We start from the raw sequence: 16,849 nt of genomic DNA on the forward strand, positions 1-16,849 counted from the left end.
TGTCTAAGTTTTATAGGATTTTGTCATCATTTTGCATCATTTTTATCATCATTTTGCATCTTTTTTTGTAAGTTTGCGTCTTTTCTGGTCATTACACATTGTTTTGTATTTATTTGGCACATTTTTGTCTTAATTATATATAATTTTATAAATACTTTGCGATCATTTTTTGTTTTCTAAAGATAATCTGCCTTTTAAAGCAGGTTTTGTGTCACTAGCTTCAGGAAAATGCTAAAAATTGAGCACTTTTGTTGGTTTAATTCACCGAATCGGAGCTGAATTGGGTTAATGTGGTCACTAAGGTTTTCTAAATGAAAACTGTATTTTATTTTTAAAGCGTCTTTAACCAGCTGCTGCTTGTCGTCCTCCAGGTGAAGTCTGGTCCCACAGATGATGAGGTCCATCAGGCCCACCTAGACAGCATCAAGGTGATCCACGTGGAGCCTCCGTCCTCCAGCCTCCCCCAGGAGCCGGCGGCCGCCTACCTGTCCGGAGGTGTGGGTCTGACGCTGGGCGGCCTGGCGGCGCTGAGCATCCCCCTGCTGGAGGCGTCCGGCTCGGCGCTGCAGGGTCTGAGCCAGAGAGACGCCCTGAGCCTGCTGTCGCTGCCCTTCCAGACCGGCTTCCTGCTGCAGCCCGACGGGGGCGCCGCCGCCGCCGGGTCGTCGGCCGCCAAACCCGGAGAGGCGGGCGGAGCTGGCCTGGTGGAGCTGGCCGACATCCAGCAGATCCTCAAAGTGGCCACGGCGGCGCCCAACCAAATGGGACTTCCTCCTCTGGCCAAAGCGCCAGGATTCACTGGAGGTCAAGGTGGGCGTCGGTTTTCATCGTTCTGCAAGATTTGATACTCAGATCGCATCTTTTCTGGTCGTCTCATGACACGTTGTGGCTGTTTTAGATCTTTATCGAGTCACTTGGCAAGATTTTATCAGATTTTTCCACGTTTTTATGGGAATTTAGCATCATTTTTCTGGAAGTCTTTCATAATTTTGCAGATAATTTGCGTCTTTTGTCGTCATTTTGCATCATTTTGGTCGTCTCACATTTTAGATTTTTTGTTCACATTTTGCTGAAGTTTCTAATATTTTCCACATTTTTATGCTTATTTTGCATCTTTATGTGGTTATTTTTCCTTTTTGTTGTCCTTTTTGCAGGATTTTTGTAGAAGTCTTTCATAATTTTGCAGATAATTTCCATCATTTGTGATCATTTTATACCTTTCCTTTGTGAAAATTGTGCATCATTTTTTGGACATTTTGCGTCATTTTGGTCGTCTCGTGACATTTTACTGAATTTACTAATATTTTCCACATTTTGATGCTCATTTTGCACCTTTATGTGGTCGTTTTCCTTTTTTTGTAATCATTTATGTATGATTTCAACATCATTAGGCATCATTTTGGTTGTCTTACATAATTTAGTGAATAATTTGCATATTTTGCGTCTTTTCTGGTCATCTTGCATCATTTTGTGGTCATGTGGCGTATTTTTGCCCTCATTATGTGTGATTTTAAAATCATTTTGCATCTTTTTGTGATAGTTTTTTGTGTTCATTTATCATGATTTTGTCATCATTTTGAATCATTTTTGGTTATCTTACATCATTTTGTTGTTTTCAGGTTAGGGTTATGTCAAACCTGTGTTTTCTAAAGCGTTGCGTGTTTGTTGTGCTGCAGGTCAGGTCCAGGGTCAGAAGGCGATGCCTCCACTGAAGCCCAAACCTCCCATCAGCCCTCGCTCCAGCCTCACGGCAACGACCCCCCCGCCCCTGCAGAGCTCCCAGCAGGCCTCTCTGGGCTGCATCAGCCCCAGCCTGCCGCCCCCCACCCCCACGCTCTTCAAAACGCCCTCCTCATCCTCCTCGTCCTCTTCATCCGCCGGCAACGGAGGGCAGATGGATGCGGAGTGCATGGGCGACGCCCACACGCCGCTGTCCGATTCGCCGCCTGCCGCTACCACCGCCGTTCACGAGGAGGCGGGGCTTAGCGGCAGAAAACCAGGAACCAAAGCGGGGAACAACGCCGGCTCGGCTAAAGGCTCGTTCCCATGTCGTTTCTGCGACCAGGTGTTCGCTTTCTCCGGCGTCCTGCAGGCTCACATGCGCTTCCACCTCGGCATCCTGCCCCACCAGTGCAACATCTGTGACTACGTGGCTCCGGACAAAGCCACGCTGATCCGACACCTGCGGACACACAGCGGTGAGCGGCCGTACGTCTGCCGTGTCTGCCATTACCCGTTCACCGTCAAGGCCAACTGCGAGCGCCACCTCAGGAAGAAGCACGCCAAGACCTCCAGGAAGGACATCGAGAAGAACATCAAGTACGTCACCTCCACCACCACCGCCAACATCGCGGCGGCCATCACCGCGGCGACCACCACCGCCACCCAGGACACAGAGACGGGCTACACTGGAGCCGAGACGACCTGCCGGTTCTGCGGCGAGGACCTGAAGAGCTACCGGGCGCTGCAGATCCACCTGCGGACGCACAACGGCTGCCAGAGGAAGCCGTTCGAGTGTCGTCGCTGCGGCGCCGCCTTCCTGGCCAAACGGAACTGCATCCACCACCTGCTGAAGCAGCACCCTGAGGTGCAGGAGAGGGAGATCGAGGAGCACATCGCCACACTCCAGCCCGCCGCTACAGTCGCTGCCGCTCGCGCCGCTCCGGGAACTCCGATGGCGCTGAACGGCATCAGCCAGCCTCCCGTCCCGGCGCTCCAAGCCGTGAAGGTGGAGGCCAACGTGGTGTTTCCTGCAGAACTGGACCAGCCGCTGGACTTCTCGGCTAAAGGCCGCGGAGCCGGCGGCCTCGCAGGGTCTCCTGGGGTCAAACTGGAGAGCGTCTCGCCGAGCTTCGACTGCTCCGATCAGCCCATCGATCTGTCCATTCCCAGCAAGAGGCAGCGGCGGGAGGCGATGGGCGAGAGGAAGGAGATCAAGACGGAGCACGGCGGTGGCAGCATCATCGAGCAGCAGAACGTCCTGTCCAAGGACGAGAAGACGGCCGGCGCCCTGCCTCCCCTCCATCCTCACCCCCAGCTCGGCTGCTACCAGCTGCCTCCGGGGTCCACGCCTCCCCCCGCCTCCCTCCCCGCCGCTGCTCGAGCTCAGCGCCTCAAACCGCTGCTGCCCAAACCCGCCTCGTCCCCCTCTGCCGCCCTCAAAGAGCTGCCTCCTCTGGCCTCCATCGCTCAGATCATCCACTCCGTCTCCGGAGCTCCAGACCTGCTGAAGCGAGAGGCCACCTCGCTGGAGGCCAAACCCCAGACGGGGGCTTCTTCTCAGGCCGATCCAGCTGCAGACGCCCCCGGACCGTCAGCCGGTCTGGAGCCGCAGAGCGACGACGTGTCTGAAGGATCCTCCAGGTGAGTGGATCAGAACTTTTCACGTCTCCGCTGCTGCATTCATGAAGTGTTCTGGTTCAACCCGGTGTCCTGTCCAACAGGAGGAGGTCCAGGAAGAAGCCGGCTGCTCTCGCTCTAAAGGAGAAGGTTGTGAGCAGCAGCGGCATCGACTTGGAGTCCAGCGGGGAGTTCGCCAGCGTGGAGAAGATGTTGGCAACGACCGACGCCAACAAGTTCAGCACCTACCTGCAGACTGGAGCCGCTGAACTCGGAGCAAAGAGAGGTAGGAAGATCCAGAAGTCTAATGAACAGACGACTCATCCAGAGGTCCACAGGATCCGTTTAACCAAAGACAGGAAGTTAACCTGTGGGTCAAATTGACCCGTTTTAAAGTTTGAAAATGTGGAGAAAAAAAATAATAATTTTACTGTGAAAACTTACACATTTTCAACATTTTTGGGAAATTTTTTTAACATTTTTTGGTGAAAAAAAAAGAAATGCTAAAAAAAAATGTTTCTTTAAGAACATTCAGAAAAAAATCCAACAAAAATCGCTGGACAGTGATAATGAGTGATTAAACCTGTATTAACCTGTAAACAGATGGAGACGGAGGAGGAGGAGGAGGAGGGGAGGAGAAAGAGGGAGGAGTCAGGGAGGAGGTGAAGCCGACGGCGGCGGCAGCGATGGCGGCGGTGATGGCGGTTCCTCAGTCCAAAGGCAAGAAGAACGCCTACTCTAACTCTGTCCAGAAGATGACCTGTCCCTTCTGTCCACGAGTTTTCCCCTGGGCCAGTTCACTGCAGAGACACATGCTGACTCACACAGGTAACACACACCTATACAGGTAACACACACACCTATACACAGGTAACACACCTATACACAGGTAACACACACCTATACAGGTAACACACACCTGTCCACTGGTAACACACACCTATACACAGGTAACACACACCTGTACACAGGTAACACACACCTGTACAGGTAACACACACCTATACACAGGTAACACACACCTATACACAGGTAACACACACACCTATACACAGGTAACACACACCTATACACAGGTAACACACACCTGTACAGGTAACACACACACCTATACACAGGTAACACACACCTATACACAGGTAACACACACCTGTACACAGGTAACACACACCTGTACAGGTAACACACACCTATACACAGGTAACACACACCTATACAGGTAACACACACACACCTATACACAGGTAACACACACCTATACAGGTAACACACACCTGTACACAGGTAACACACACACCTGTACAGGTAACACACGCCTTCACAGGTAACACACCGGTACATGTAAAACACACCTGTACAGAAAACACACACCTGTACAGGTAACACACCTGTACAGGTAAAACACATACAGGTAACACACACCTGTGCAGGTAAGACACACAGAGCTCTCAGTGTTTTGTTTGTCCTGCAGGTCAGAAGCCATTTCCGTGTCCGCGCTGCGACGCCTTCTTCTCCACCAAATCTAACTGTGAGCGCCACCTGCTGAGGAAACACGGCGTCACCCACAGGACGCTGCGACGCAATGGGGCCATCGGGAAGAAGGACGGAGACGAAGGTTCCCAGGAGAGCGCTGGTCAGAAAGCTCCACCTGTCTAAAATTTATTTATTTAACAACACGTCAATCCCTTACGACAGACGTTAAATAAATGTGCTGCAGATGATTTATTTACTTTTTTATTTAGTTTCCTCTGGTGTTCATTGTGTCTCACAGGAAGCCAGTCGGAGACGGAGCAGGTCGCACCAGAAGCACAAGACCTCAGCAGCATCGCCACAGCGGCAGACTCAGGCCCCGCCCCCGCCGCAGATAGCCCCGCCCCCAGTGAAAGCACACAGCCAAGCCCCGCCCACAAACCAAGCCAAGGTTAGCCAACCGAAATAACATGGAAAAAACAGCATTCTGCAGTAATTTAAAAACTAATAAAGCTTATTTTAAAATCAAAAGTCTGAAATGTGAAGTTTTTTTTTCTCAAATTTTCCAAAACGACTCAAAACTTGATTTACAAATTGTCCAGAATGACATAACAAATGTCCAAAAGGAAGATTTGGTCTTAAATGACTCATAACATGTTGAAATTGTGACAAAACGAGTCCAAAATGACTTAAAACTTGTCCAGATCTGTTCAAAAATTTTCCAGAATGCAACAAAAAATGTCCAGAATAACAAGTTGGTCTTAAATGACTCAAAACCTGTTGAATTCTATGTAATAAGTGTTCAAAATTACTTAAAAGAATAACTAAAATCACACAATTTGACACAAAAATATCAGCTGTATGACAAACTGAAGGAACAAAAGTGCCCACTGAGCAGAACTTGAACTCTTTAACCCTCGTGTCGTCCTGCAGGTTCACACTGAAGCATTTTCAACATTTTTGGGAAATTTTTGAACAGTTTTTGGTGAAAAAAAAAAAAATGTTAAAAAATGTTTCTTTAAGACATTCACACACAAAAAAAACCCAAATTCCAGCAAATTTCGCTGGATTTTGGTTGATTTTTATGTGAATGTTCTTAAAATATTAAAGTTTTACTGATATATATGGAATCACTTTATATATCTTTAGGATTTTTTTGAAAGGATTTTTTATGAAAATATTTACAAAAATTTTCTTGCCAAATTTGGGTTATTTTTTTTTTATTAAACTTTTAAGGAATTATTGGAAGTTTTTGCAAATTTTCAGAAATTTGGGGAATTTTTTTGCAGAATTTTTGAATTTTTTTCAGACAAGGAAACAAATTATTTTGGTGCCCGTCAATGAGAACAACAGGAGGGTTAAAAGACGTTTTCTGGCGATGCTGACCGAGTGTTTTTTGCTGCAGGTTGCAGTCCAGCTGCTGGAGCTGGAGAGCAGCAGGAGGCAGAATCCACCAAACAGCCAGACCAGCAGGAGGCGCCAGAGACCAGCACAGCGCCGGGAAAACAGCCTCCACAGAGCTGCAAGGTAACTGAACAAGCTCTGGATGCCAAACACAGGACCTTTAGATGTGTCTTGAAGTGTTTTGGTGCAGAGTTTCCTTCTTGTGCCGTGATTTTATTCTGAAAGTTTTCCGTTCTTGTTTGATGACCCGTCAGGTGGAGAGCACAGACGACGACGACTGCAACAGCAACAAGAGTCTGGACCTAAACTTCGGCAAGAAGCTCATTGACTTCAAGCTCTCCACGTCCTCCTCAGGCTCCGCTCAGGAAGAACCGCCCTGCCAGCCCTCCCCCTCATCTGCACCCTCTACCTCGGCTCCTCAACCCGCCACCGAGAGCCCAGAGGAGGAGAAGGAGAAGGAGAAGGAGAAGCCGGCCGCCTCCTCCTCCGGCAGCCCCGCCACCAAGCAGCAGCCAGAGTACAAACACGTCTGTCGGGTTTGTAAGAAGAGCTTCCGATACGCCACCACGCTCGCTCGCCACGAGAGGGCGCACCTCTCTGAGGAGACGCCGACTCCACTGCCGGCCGAGGACGCCTCGCCGGTGGAGAGCAAACCTGCTGAGGAGGACAAAGAGGAAAAGGAGGTGGAGATGGAGGCGGAGGAGGGAAGAGTGAAGGGAGGCGAGAGCGACGGGGGAGACAGCGGCGACTCGGAGGAGGAGGAGAAGGAGGAGAGGAGCAACGAGGAGACGTCAGAACCAAAGAGTCTGGAGGGAGGAGAGGCATCCGGAGGACGAGTGGACAAGAGGAAGAAGATCTGCAAAGTCTGCGGGAAACGATTCTGGTCACTGCAGGACCTGACCAGGCACATGAGGTCACACACAGGTACGACACACCTGAAGCATGAGGTCACACACAGGTACGACACACCTGACGCATGAGGTCACACACAGGTACGACACACCTGACGCATGAGGTCACACACAGGTAGGACACACCTGAAGCATGAGGTCACACACAGGTACGTTCGCCACTTTTAGTTCCTTTCTTGTAATGCTGTGGATCTGATTTCTAAACCTGTCCAGGTGAGCGGCCTTATCGGTGTCAAACCTGTGAGAGGACCTTCACCCTGAAGCACAGCCTGGTCCGCCACCAAAGGATCCACCTGAAGCCCCGCGGAGCCGACGGATCCTCCGCCACTAACGACGACGCCAGCGAGGACGGAGATTCCTGCACCCCGACCCCGACCTCCACCTGCCCGCCCTCGGAGAACGAGAGCGAGTCTGGGAGCACCGCGACCGGGGCGAAGGACCTGGAGGAGGAGGACGTGAAGGAGGAGGAGGAGGAGGAGGAGGAGGAAGAAAGCGCCGTGATCCGAGCAGAGATCGGAGCAGATTCAGGTCCTCCAGCCGCCGTTGCTCCTGAAGACGTAGAGGACAAATCCGGACTCGACTGGACACGGCAACCGTCCGTTGACTCGACTCCCGGCCACCAAGCTATTGACACAAAGACAACTACTAGCACCGACTCCTTAGCCAGCGACCTGAAAGCGACGCCCGACTCAAACACCTCCAAAGATCCCTCTTCCTCCAGCTCTCCGCCGGGGGAAGCCGCCGCTGCTGCCCCCGCAGAGGGCTTCATCCAGGGGCTGCTGGAGATCCACACCAAGCCCCCTCTGGAGCACATCTTGCCCAATGGAGAGCCTCCTCTGGTGGGGGTGGACTGAGGGTGAACTCCCTACCAACATCACCGCAGTGCCATACGACGGAAAGACGCTACACCATAGATGATGATGACGATGCAAAAACCAGCCCGGAAAATTTTTGATAGAAAGACCTCATTTTCTTGAAGTGCCTTACTACTAGTCCTTCTTCTAAAAGATGTTTTTTGCTATATCTTTATCTGCATTATTACGGAGGATGGATCTAATTTTTATAGCTTTTTATGATGACAATGATTTACATTACTATTTTTCGTGTGGGGAATCTATATTTCAGCAATAAAAAGAATAAAGTTACGATTAATTATTGTTCTAGATTTTGTTTGAGAATCGATGATCAACCTCCGAGACGCCGAGAGACAAAGACTAAAGAGGACGTCTGCGTTTGTTCTTCTTTATTTAAACCACCGCTGGGCACACGACACATGAAACAACATAGAACTGTAACATTTGAACCAACTTTGGATTAAAAAAGCAAACTAGTTGAGGTCGGGAACTAGATTATTTTTTTGTTTTTTCGGTCTGCCAGCTGCGTTAAAATCACCAGCTGTTTCTGATATTTTTCGGATAGAATTGGAGGCGCCGGCTGCCAAAGTCGAGCCCAGTTTCACCAGCGGGTCGCAGCTGCCGGTTTCACCGAGGAAACTTTTTGTAACTGGAAAACGCAGAGAGGCCGCCGCCACCGCCTCGTCGTCCTTTCGGCTCGCAGCAATCCACGTCTCTCGGCCGGTTCGGCAAACACACAAAAACATTCATGAACTTTGCCTAAGTCGGACGTCTGTGTGAAGAACTCTTGAAAGGGCAGAAAATAGTGTTTGTGTTCTCCATGTTCTGTTTTTTCTGTTTTTTAAACCCATCACACTATTGATCCCTTCATCCCTCAGAAGCCACCCTACGAGTTGTTTTGTGTGTTAATAATTTGTCTTTCATAATCATTCTCAACTGATTCCATGTGTGTGTACAGAGAGTTGAACATGTGGCACGTGATATGCTACTATTTTGTTTTTCTGCATGTGTGCGATTATCAGTGACATTTAGGTGTAGGGAGGGGAATTATCTTTTGTGGATTTTTTTTTTAATAACTGAACAAATCAAAAGTTTTTCGTTGTGTATGTGTGTGGCTGCCGCCTGGCTCTCATCATCGCCCCCTAGTGTTCTTTTAGGGTTCATCACAGGGCCTCCAGAGTGCTAACGTACGTCGCCGCTAATGTCAGACCCAGGTTCAGTTTACCTCAACCTCTGCTTTTAACTGCAACCAGTAAAACAACAGACAAACAGCTCTGTAGACGACCCTTTAAATCCTACGTCTTCCTGAACAGTGCTAGCAGGGCCAACGCTTTGCAAGCCTGGTTTCCACTGTGGGCCAAATCAGAGCTAGCCAGGGCTAACTCATAAATGTAGCTTCAAACAGTTATCGAGGGCTAACAAGTCAACTTGGCTTGCAGAAAAATAGCCCAGACAGAGCTAAAGGAGGCTAACTCAGTAGCAGCAAACTGTAGTAGCCAAGTAGCCACGGCTAAGTAATTACTAGCCTTAACCCACACAAGAAAAGCTCTTTAGCTTAGTCTTGACCACAGGTTACACTAATTAGCTGTAACTATTAGCCTGTGTTGAATTAAAAGATATCATCTCCAATATTTTACATAACTTAGCAACAGATAACTAACCAGACCAGACAAGTTAATCAAACTACAGATGTGTTAACTTGTGTTAATTTCTCTGTTGTGGTCAGTTAGCTCTAGATAGCTGCTTGTTTATTGGGTTCTAAGATGACAAAAAGGGTAGAAACTTAGCAAAGGATAGTTTGGTTTGGCCAGGTAGCTATAGCTATCTTTAACCATTAGCCTGAGCTTTGCGTGGTGGAATATAAAATATCAACAGAAGGATAAAAACAAACTTTATCTAGGGATAACTGACCAGATCAGATAAGCTAGCCTGGCTAAAGTTGTGTTAGCTTGGTTGATTTCTTTGGTATGGTTCGCCGTAGCTAGCCTGAATCAGTAGCCTGATCTTTGGTTAGTGGGCCCTAAGATATTAACAAATGGCTAAAAACACACATTAGCTAGAGATAACTGACCAACTCTGAGAAGCTCACCCAGCTAGAGTTGTGTTAGCTTGGTTAATTTATGTGGTATGGTTAGTTAGCACTACCTAGCTTGAATCATTAGCCTGAACTGTGCTCAGTGATTCCCAAGATATCCCCCAGAGGGTAAAACCACATGCTAACTGGGCTTAAGTGGTCAGACAAGATAACACACGGCCATCTTGGTTAACCACATATCTCGTTAAAGTAGGCTAAGCTAGTCTCCTTACAGTATTATCAGAGTATCTAGAGTTGGCCCTGGACCGCTTTAGTACCGTTTATCCCGGTTTAGCCTCGTCTTCTCCTTTATGAAAGTCTTTGAGGACTCAATCCTCTTTTTTGTTCAGTCTGTCCAGACACAAACAGAACTATTGATTTCTGTTTGACAAGCTCCTCAGTTGATTTTTTTTGGTAAACGAGGTGTTGATTTATCCTCACCGAGGTCATTGGATAGGAATTTGGCATTAGACAATCAAATGGAAAACGGACAGAAATAAGCGAATCCATTCTCGGCTGTAATAGTTTCCATGAAAAGCTAGATGACGGGGTGAGAGGGACAGATGGATGAATGGATGGATAGATGGGTTGGTTGCTTGGTTGCTTGGTTGGTTGGTTGGTTGGAGCGGGTGTGAGCTCAACACTATGTAGTGTTCCTGAACTGTATTTCCCTGCTGCACTCACAAACAAACACAAGTTAAAGGGCTAATTCACTCCCGGCACCAACCGACCCGGATGCTTCCACACCAGCGAGCGTGATGAGGGCTTATTGATCGAGACATCGTGACCAGAGGGATGGGTAGTGTGTGTGCGTTTTCTTTTTTGAATATAGCTAATTTTTCTTCTTGTACTTTTTTTTTTTTTTTTTTAGATCAAGCAACCTCATAAGCAAATCGAACCTCAGCGGCTCATAATGGAACTGTAAGGCAGCGGCCGTCGGTCATTTAGTCGGTCAAAAAGACGGAAATATTGAACAACCACAACTGCTCCGACCTGCTGGCTGCTGCCGTCAACTGGCACTAACAACTTCCAAAACTACTACTACTACTTCCACTATTAGTACTACTACCATCGCGACACAATCAGAGAGAGAGAGAGAGAGTCAGTTTCTTTCAGTTTGCCTTCAAGTCATCACTTATAAAATGATATCCGAAGCTACGATATGAAACTAATGGAGGTTTAAAGCTCGAGAGGCGTACAGCAGAAAAGTCTCCTTGTAGCAGTAAATTTATCAGCTTCTCTAATATCATGTGGTCCAAATTGACCCTTAAAATTTTCAAAATAAAAGCCAAGGGTGTTCAAATTTCTTCATGGCTTTCAGATTTCTTTCTTTCTGTTTTAGCAGCTAATACCTTGTGCTAAACAGGGAACTGGAAAAGTTATGGACAAACTGAAAATCTGGCTTTTTTTTGTTACCGAATATTAGTACACTTGTGCAGTTGTAGTACCTCGCAAAGCACTCGGTGCTAGATTGTCTGTCGGGACTATTTGAAGCTAACAGCTTGCAAGCTAACAGCTAATGTACTAGCTAGTAAGGAGCATTTGGTGCCTTCAAATGGAACCCGTGATCTTGTGACACAAAATGTTTTTATTTTTAAACCAAATACTTTATGTTCCAGTGGTAAAATCGGACTGAGGCTAACCATTTAGCAAGCTAACAAGCAGATGACGTAAATAGAGATGCACAGGCTTAATAAAAAATAAAACTGTTAGAAATATCAAAATTTCCTCGCTCTTTATGACTCTAATTACAATATGTTAACTTAAAAGCCACTAAAAATAAACTTTCATGGCCTCCACTGTTTCTAAAAATGCCTGCAAATGCGGCACAACCGGAAGCTTTTGGAAAATTTTCACTTGAGTTGTGATAAGAGTGAAGCATTTATATGGACTAGCTGTGTGAACGCGACGCCATTTGCAGGCAGCAAGAGTCGCAAAAGCTTTCTGAACTAGCTAGCTAGCTAGTTGGCTCCTATTCATTACCTTGCGATAAAAGTGAAAAAACAACACCTGTTTCATATTTTTCTAAATATTACGTTGGTGGTGAAGCTGTACACTGAATACACTCAGAAAATCTACTTTGTCTAGACAGTTTGTTGCTGCTCAGAAGCATGAATTAGCATTTAATTTTTCAAAATGTAGGCGGGAAATGCTCATATTTGTCAAGATTTAACAGAATTTTTCAAAACTTGTTCAGATTTACTCGAAGTATTGTGCGAAAATTCGATTTTACACGCCACCATGGTGAACACAGCCCCATTGAAATTACAAAAGCGTTCTGAGCTAGCTTGTTAGCTGGCTAATTTGCTGCCATTCGTTAGCTTGTTTAAAATGGGATACAAGTTAAAGCGAGAATTTTGTTTCATATTTGTACAAACGTTACGTTGATAGTGAAACTACATAGCCAACTCTAAATCAGCGGCCTTGAATTAGCATGAGCATTTTCATTAATTTAGGCGGGAAACACTCGTGTTTGTCAAGATGTAACAGAATTTATGAAAATTTGTGCTGATTTGCACAAACGATTTTGTGGAAATTAGATTTTAGTCTGTCGCACGGTGAGCACAACCCCATTTGAAGGCAGTGGGAGTCGCAAAAGCGTTCCGAGCAGCTAGCTAGGTAGCTGGTTTGCAGCCATTCGTTAGCTCATTTAAAACGGGATAAACAAGTTAACTTGAAACTCTTGTTTTATACCTCTACCAACATTATCTTGGTGGTGACGCTACACAGCCAACTAAAAAACAGCGGCCTTGAATTAGCATGATCATTTTCATCAGTGTAGGCGGAAAATGCACGTTTGTCAAGATATAACAGAATTTTTAGAAAATTTTTGCAGATTTATGCAGACTACTCAGTGGAAAATAAATTTTACACTCCACCACGGAGAACATGACCCCATTTGAAGGCAGTGAGAGTCGTGAAATTGTTCCGAGCTAGCTAACTAGCTAGCTAGTTTGGTATTCGTTACATGTGATTCATACCTACATAAACATGGTGACGCTAACACAGTATCGGTGGCCTTGAGTTAGCATTAGCATTTTCATTAAGTTAGGTGGGAACAGCTCATGTTTGACAAAATTCATGTGGATTTGTGCACAGATCTTACGACTTTACACTCCTGTCCGCCCATTTGCTGAAAGCAGGAAAATTGGCAACACTTAATCAGGCAGATCTTCAGTAAAGTTAGTGCTAGCGCTACAGAACCACAACATTAGTGGCGTTTCCCTTAAATGACGCAGAATGAAGTTAAAGTGTGTGAGTTTTTTTAGCTGTAGCTGTTGCAGGTCTGTAAAGAAGCCGCCGCCCCTCTCTCTCAGCTGTTTACGGTTTTGTCGGCTCTGTTAACCCTCTCCCTGGGAATCCGTATGACTGTGTGTTTGTTGTGTGCGCGGCCATATGAATACTGGACTTCCATTCGAATGCACGTGGACTGTTTTTAAATGTATTTATTTGGAGCCCAGCTGTGTGTGTGTTTGTGCGTTTGTTTAGTTTCTACAATGACTTGAGAAGAAGCCATGTATTAAAAATATCACATTTATGCTGCAGAACTGTTTTGAGGAACTGATGGTTTGTGTTGTGGACTACCCGGCTTGCCGTAGGCGCGGCGGCTCGGACTTAGCAATAAGAATCCCTCTGAATCCAAAAAGCTTTATGTAGATCTCCTGTATATGAGTTGAACAGACTGTCCGGGTCTATTGGTTCTGTTGTTGTTTATTTTTAGTTTGGCTGAGAAATGTTTGGGTTTTTTTGTCGTGTTTATTATTTTTTCCTCTATGACATATAAATGTGTATAAAACTGTGAAAATCCATTGTGTTCAGTTAAAGGGTGAGTTTTAGGTTAGGTTTTTTTTTGCATGTTAATCTAATTTGTTCAATTAAGGATGATTTCTCCTTTTCTCCATCACTTCTCGTGCTACATATATATATAAATATAAAAGTATATATAATCTCGCTCTCAGGGTCTTTCACAAATCCATTATTCGAAATATTTCATGTTCTTATTTCCTGAGTTGCAACTTGTCCTGATTACTTTGTCTCTTTTTTTTTTTTTTTTTTTTAATAATTCAGAACTGTCAATCACTACATTTAGCACTTGACTGTGAACTCGTCGTCACCTAACAGGTTGGATTTTGGTGTTTAAAAACCGGAGCACCGTCGACGTGTTTTGGTTCTCTTCCCGTCGTTCGGACGTTCGGTTTGAGGCCTTTTTTTTCTGCGGAAACACAAACGTTCATGCTAAACCTCAATCAGAAAGCATTAAAGCCACAATCAGCAGGACGTCCTGAGGTTGTGTCCGGCGTCGGCCCTCTCCTGCCCCCTGCTGTTAGCAACACGTGACGGTGTCTCACCAAGTCAAGAGATGTAAACCTGTTCTGTATTCAACCCAATAAGAAAAAGCAATAAAGATTATATTAAGGAAAGGTGTGTGAATCAAACGACATCCACGTTTTTGTCTTTTTTTCCTCTCTTCTGGAGCATTTTAGCGCAGTTCACAGGTCAGAAATGTAGTTTTGAGCCAAAAAATGGTATTGTTGCTATTTGTTAGCTTGTTTTAAATGAGATAAACAAGTTAGTTAAAAGCTAGCTAGTTTGCTGCTCTTCATTACACTTGTTTTATGCCTATATAAACATTAGCTTGATGGTGAAGCAACATGACAAACTCAAAATTGGCAGCCTTGAGTTAGCATTAGCATTTTAACAATTTAGGAAGGAAAAGGTCATGTTTGACAAATTTTAACAATTTATCAACATTTGTGCATATTTACTCAAACTATTCTGTGGAGATTAGATTTTACTGTCAACCACAGTGAATATGATCCCATTTGAAGGCAGCAAGAGTGACAAAAGTGTTCCGAGCTAGCTAGCTAGTTTGCTGCTATTTGTTAGCTTGTTTAAAATGGGATAAAAAGTTAACACGAGGTTCTTGTTTCATACCTGTGTGAAAATAACCTTGGTGGTGAAGCTACACAGCCAAGTCAAAATCGGCAGCCTTGAATTAGCGTTAGCATTAGCATTTTCAAAATGTAGGCGGGAAAAGCTCAAGTTTATCAAGATTTAACACAATTTATCAACATTTGTGCGGATTTACGTGGAATGTTGTGTGGAAGTTAGAGTTTTTCTGCTGCAGAAATTCAATTTTACACTCTACCGTGTTGAATATGACCCCATTTGAAGTCACAAAAGTGTTCAGAGCTGGCTAGCTAGCAAGTTTGCTGATATTCGTTAGCTTGTTTAAAATGAGATAAAAAGGTAAAAAGACTTTTGTACCTGTGCAAACATTATGTTGATGGTGAAGCTACACAGCAAACTCAAAAAGAGAAAGCAACAAAAAAATTTAAAATGACAAAAAACTTGACAAAACACAGCAAAAAGAGATTGAAAGTGGAAAAAGGAGACATAGAAAGAACAAAAAAATTGAAAATGAAAAAAATGACAAAGCACAACAAAATGAGAGTGAAAATAAAAACAGAGACAAAAAGCAACAAAATGAGATTGAAAATAACAAAAACGGAGACAAAAAACAAAGAGATTGAAATGACAAAAAATTAGACAAAAACAACAAAAAAAGATTGAAAATGACCAAACAAATCAGACGTAAACAACATAAAGCATGGATCCATCCTGCTTTGTATCGACGGTTCAGGCTGCTGTAGGTGGTGTAATGGTTTAATGATGTAATGGTGTAGGGGATATTAGTACCCAGTGATCATGGTTTAAACTCCACAACCTACCGGAGTATTGTTACTAACCATGTCCATCCTTTGATGACCACAGTGGATCATCTTCTGATGCTACTTCCAGCAGGACAATTCTCCATGTCACAAAGCTCAGATCATCCAAAACTGCTTTCTTGAATATGACAATGAGTTCATTGGATTCCAAAGACCTCCACAGTCACCAGATCTCCATCCAGTAGAACCTTTAGGATGTGGTGGAATGGGAGATTCTCATCATGGATCAAATCTGCAGCAACTGTGTGATTCTATCATGTCAATATGGACCAAAATCTCTGAGGAATGTTTCCACCACCTTGTTGAAAGGATGCCACCAAGAATTAAGGGGGTCCAACCTTTTATGAGCCAGGTGTACTTAATAAAGTGGACAGGGAGTATGTGTAATATTTGTGACATTTTTGATGTCATTCCAAGATGGTTGCCAAGTCAGTCCACTGTCTGTGTCTCTGCCTGATGTCTTTGTGTTTTTATGGATGACATTCTACATCTAGGGTTGCCATCTGTCCCTTAAAATACGGAATCGTCCTTTATTCAACAATAAATTCTTGCGTCCCGCATGTGTGTCCAGTCCTATGGTCCCGTCTGGTCCTGTCTGGTCCTGTCCAGTCCTATGGTCCTATAGTCCTGTCTGGTCCTGTGTGGTCTTGTCTGATCCTATGGTCCTATAGTCCTGTCTGGTCCTGTCTGGTCCTGTCTGATCCTATGGTCCTATAGTCCTGTCTGGTCCTGTCCAGTCCTATGGTCCTATAGTCCTGTCTGGTCCTGTCTGATCCTGTCTGATCCTATGGTCCTATAGTCCTGTCTGGTCCTGTGTGGTCCTGTCTGGTCCTGTCCAGTCCTATGGTCCTATGGTCCTGTCTGGTCCTGTCTTGTCCTGCCCGGTCCTGTCTCTGGTTGCCTGGTTACAGACGCTGCTGCACCAGCGCGTTTAAAAATGTCTACACCTGAAACTCCACTACGTCCAAAGAAGCCAAAACGTTTGCAAAAGTACAGACGTGAGTGGGAAGAGAGGAACCCCTGGCAATGAGTACAAGGCAAACTGTGTTTTCTGTTGCTCATGGA

At 45.4% G+C, this 16,849-nt stretch overlaps 1 protein-coding gene across 3 annotated transcripts in view; it reads left to right on the forward strand.

The window, feature by feature from the left end:
• rreb1a (ras responsive element binding protein 1a) overlaps positions 1 to 14,491 on the forward strand; it is a 76,956-nt gene extending 62,465 nt beyond the window's left edge. For all 3 annotated transcript variants that reach the window (XM_055007305.1, XM_055007306.1, XM_055007304.1), the window contains exons 12-20: positions 372 to 810; positions 1,677 to 3,363; positions 3,444 to 3,625; positions 3,943 to 4,167; positions 4,811 to 4,972; positions 5,111 to 5,260; positions 6,215 to 6,336; positions 6,468 to 7,137; positions 7,338 to 14,491. In XM_055007305.1, the coding sequence (XP_054863280.1) occupies positions 372 to 810; positions 1,677 to 3,363; positions 3,444 to 3,625; positions 3,943 to 4,167; positions 4,811 to 4,972; positions 5,111 to 5,260; positions 6,215 to 6,336; positions 6,468 to 7,137; positions 7,338 to 7,978 (4,278 nt within the window). In that variant the 3' untranslated portion in view covers positions 7,979 to 14,491. The remainder of the gene's footprint in view (positions 1 to 371; positions 811 to 1,676; positions 3,364 to 3,443; positions 3,626 to 3,942; positions 4,168 to 4,810; positions 4,973 to 5,110; positions 5,261 to 6,214; positions 6,337 to 6,467; positions 7,138 to 7,337) is intronic.
• The last annotated feature ends 2,358 nt before the right edge of the window (positions 14,492 to 16,849 follow it).

Source organism: Amphiprion ocellaris, chromosome 22, assembly GCF_022539595.1.
Source record: "Amphiprion ocellaris isolate individual 3 ecotype Okinawa chromosome 22, ASM2253959v1, whole genome shotgun sequence".
NCBI classification, from domain to species: domain Eukaryota; kingdom Metazoa; phylum Chordata; class Actinopteri; family Pomacentridae; genus Amphiprion; species Amphiprion ocellaris.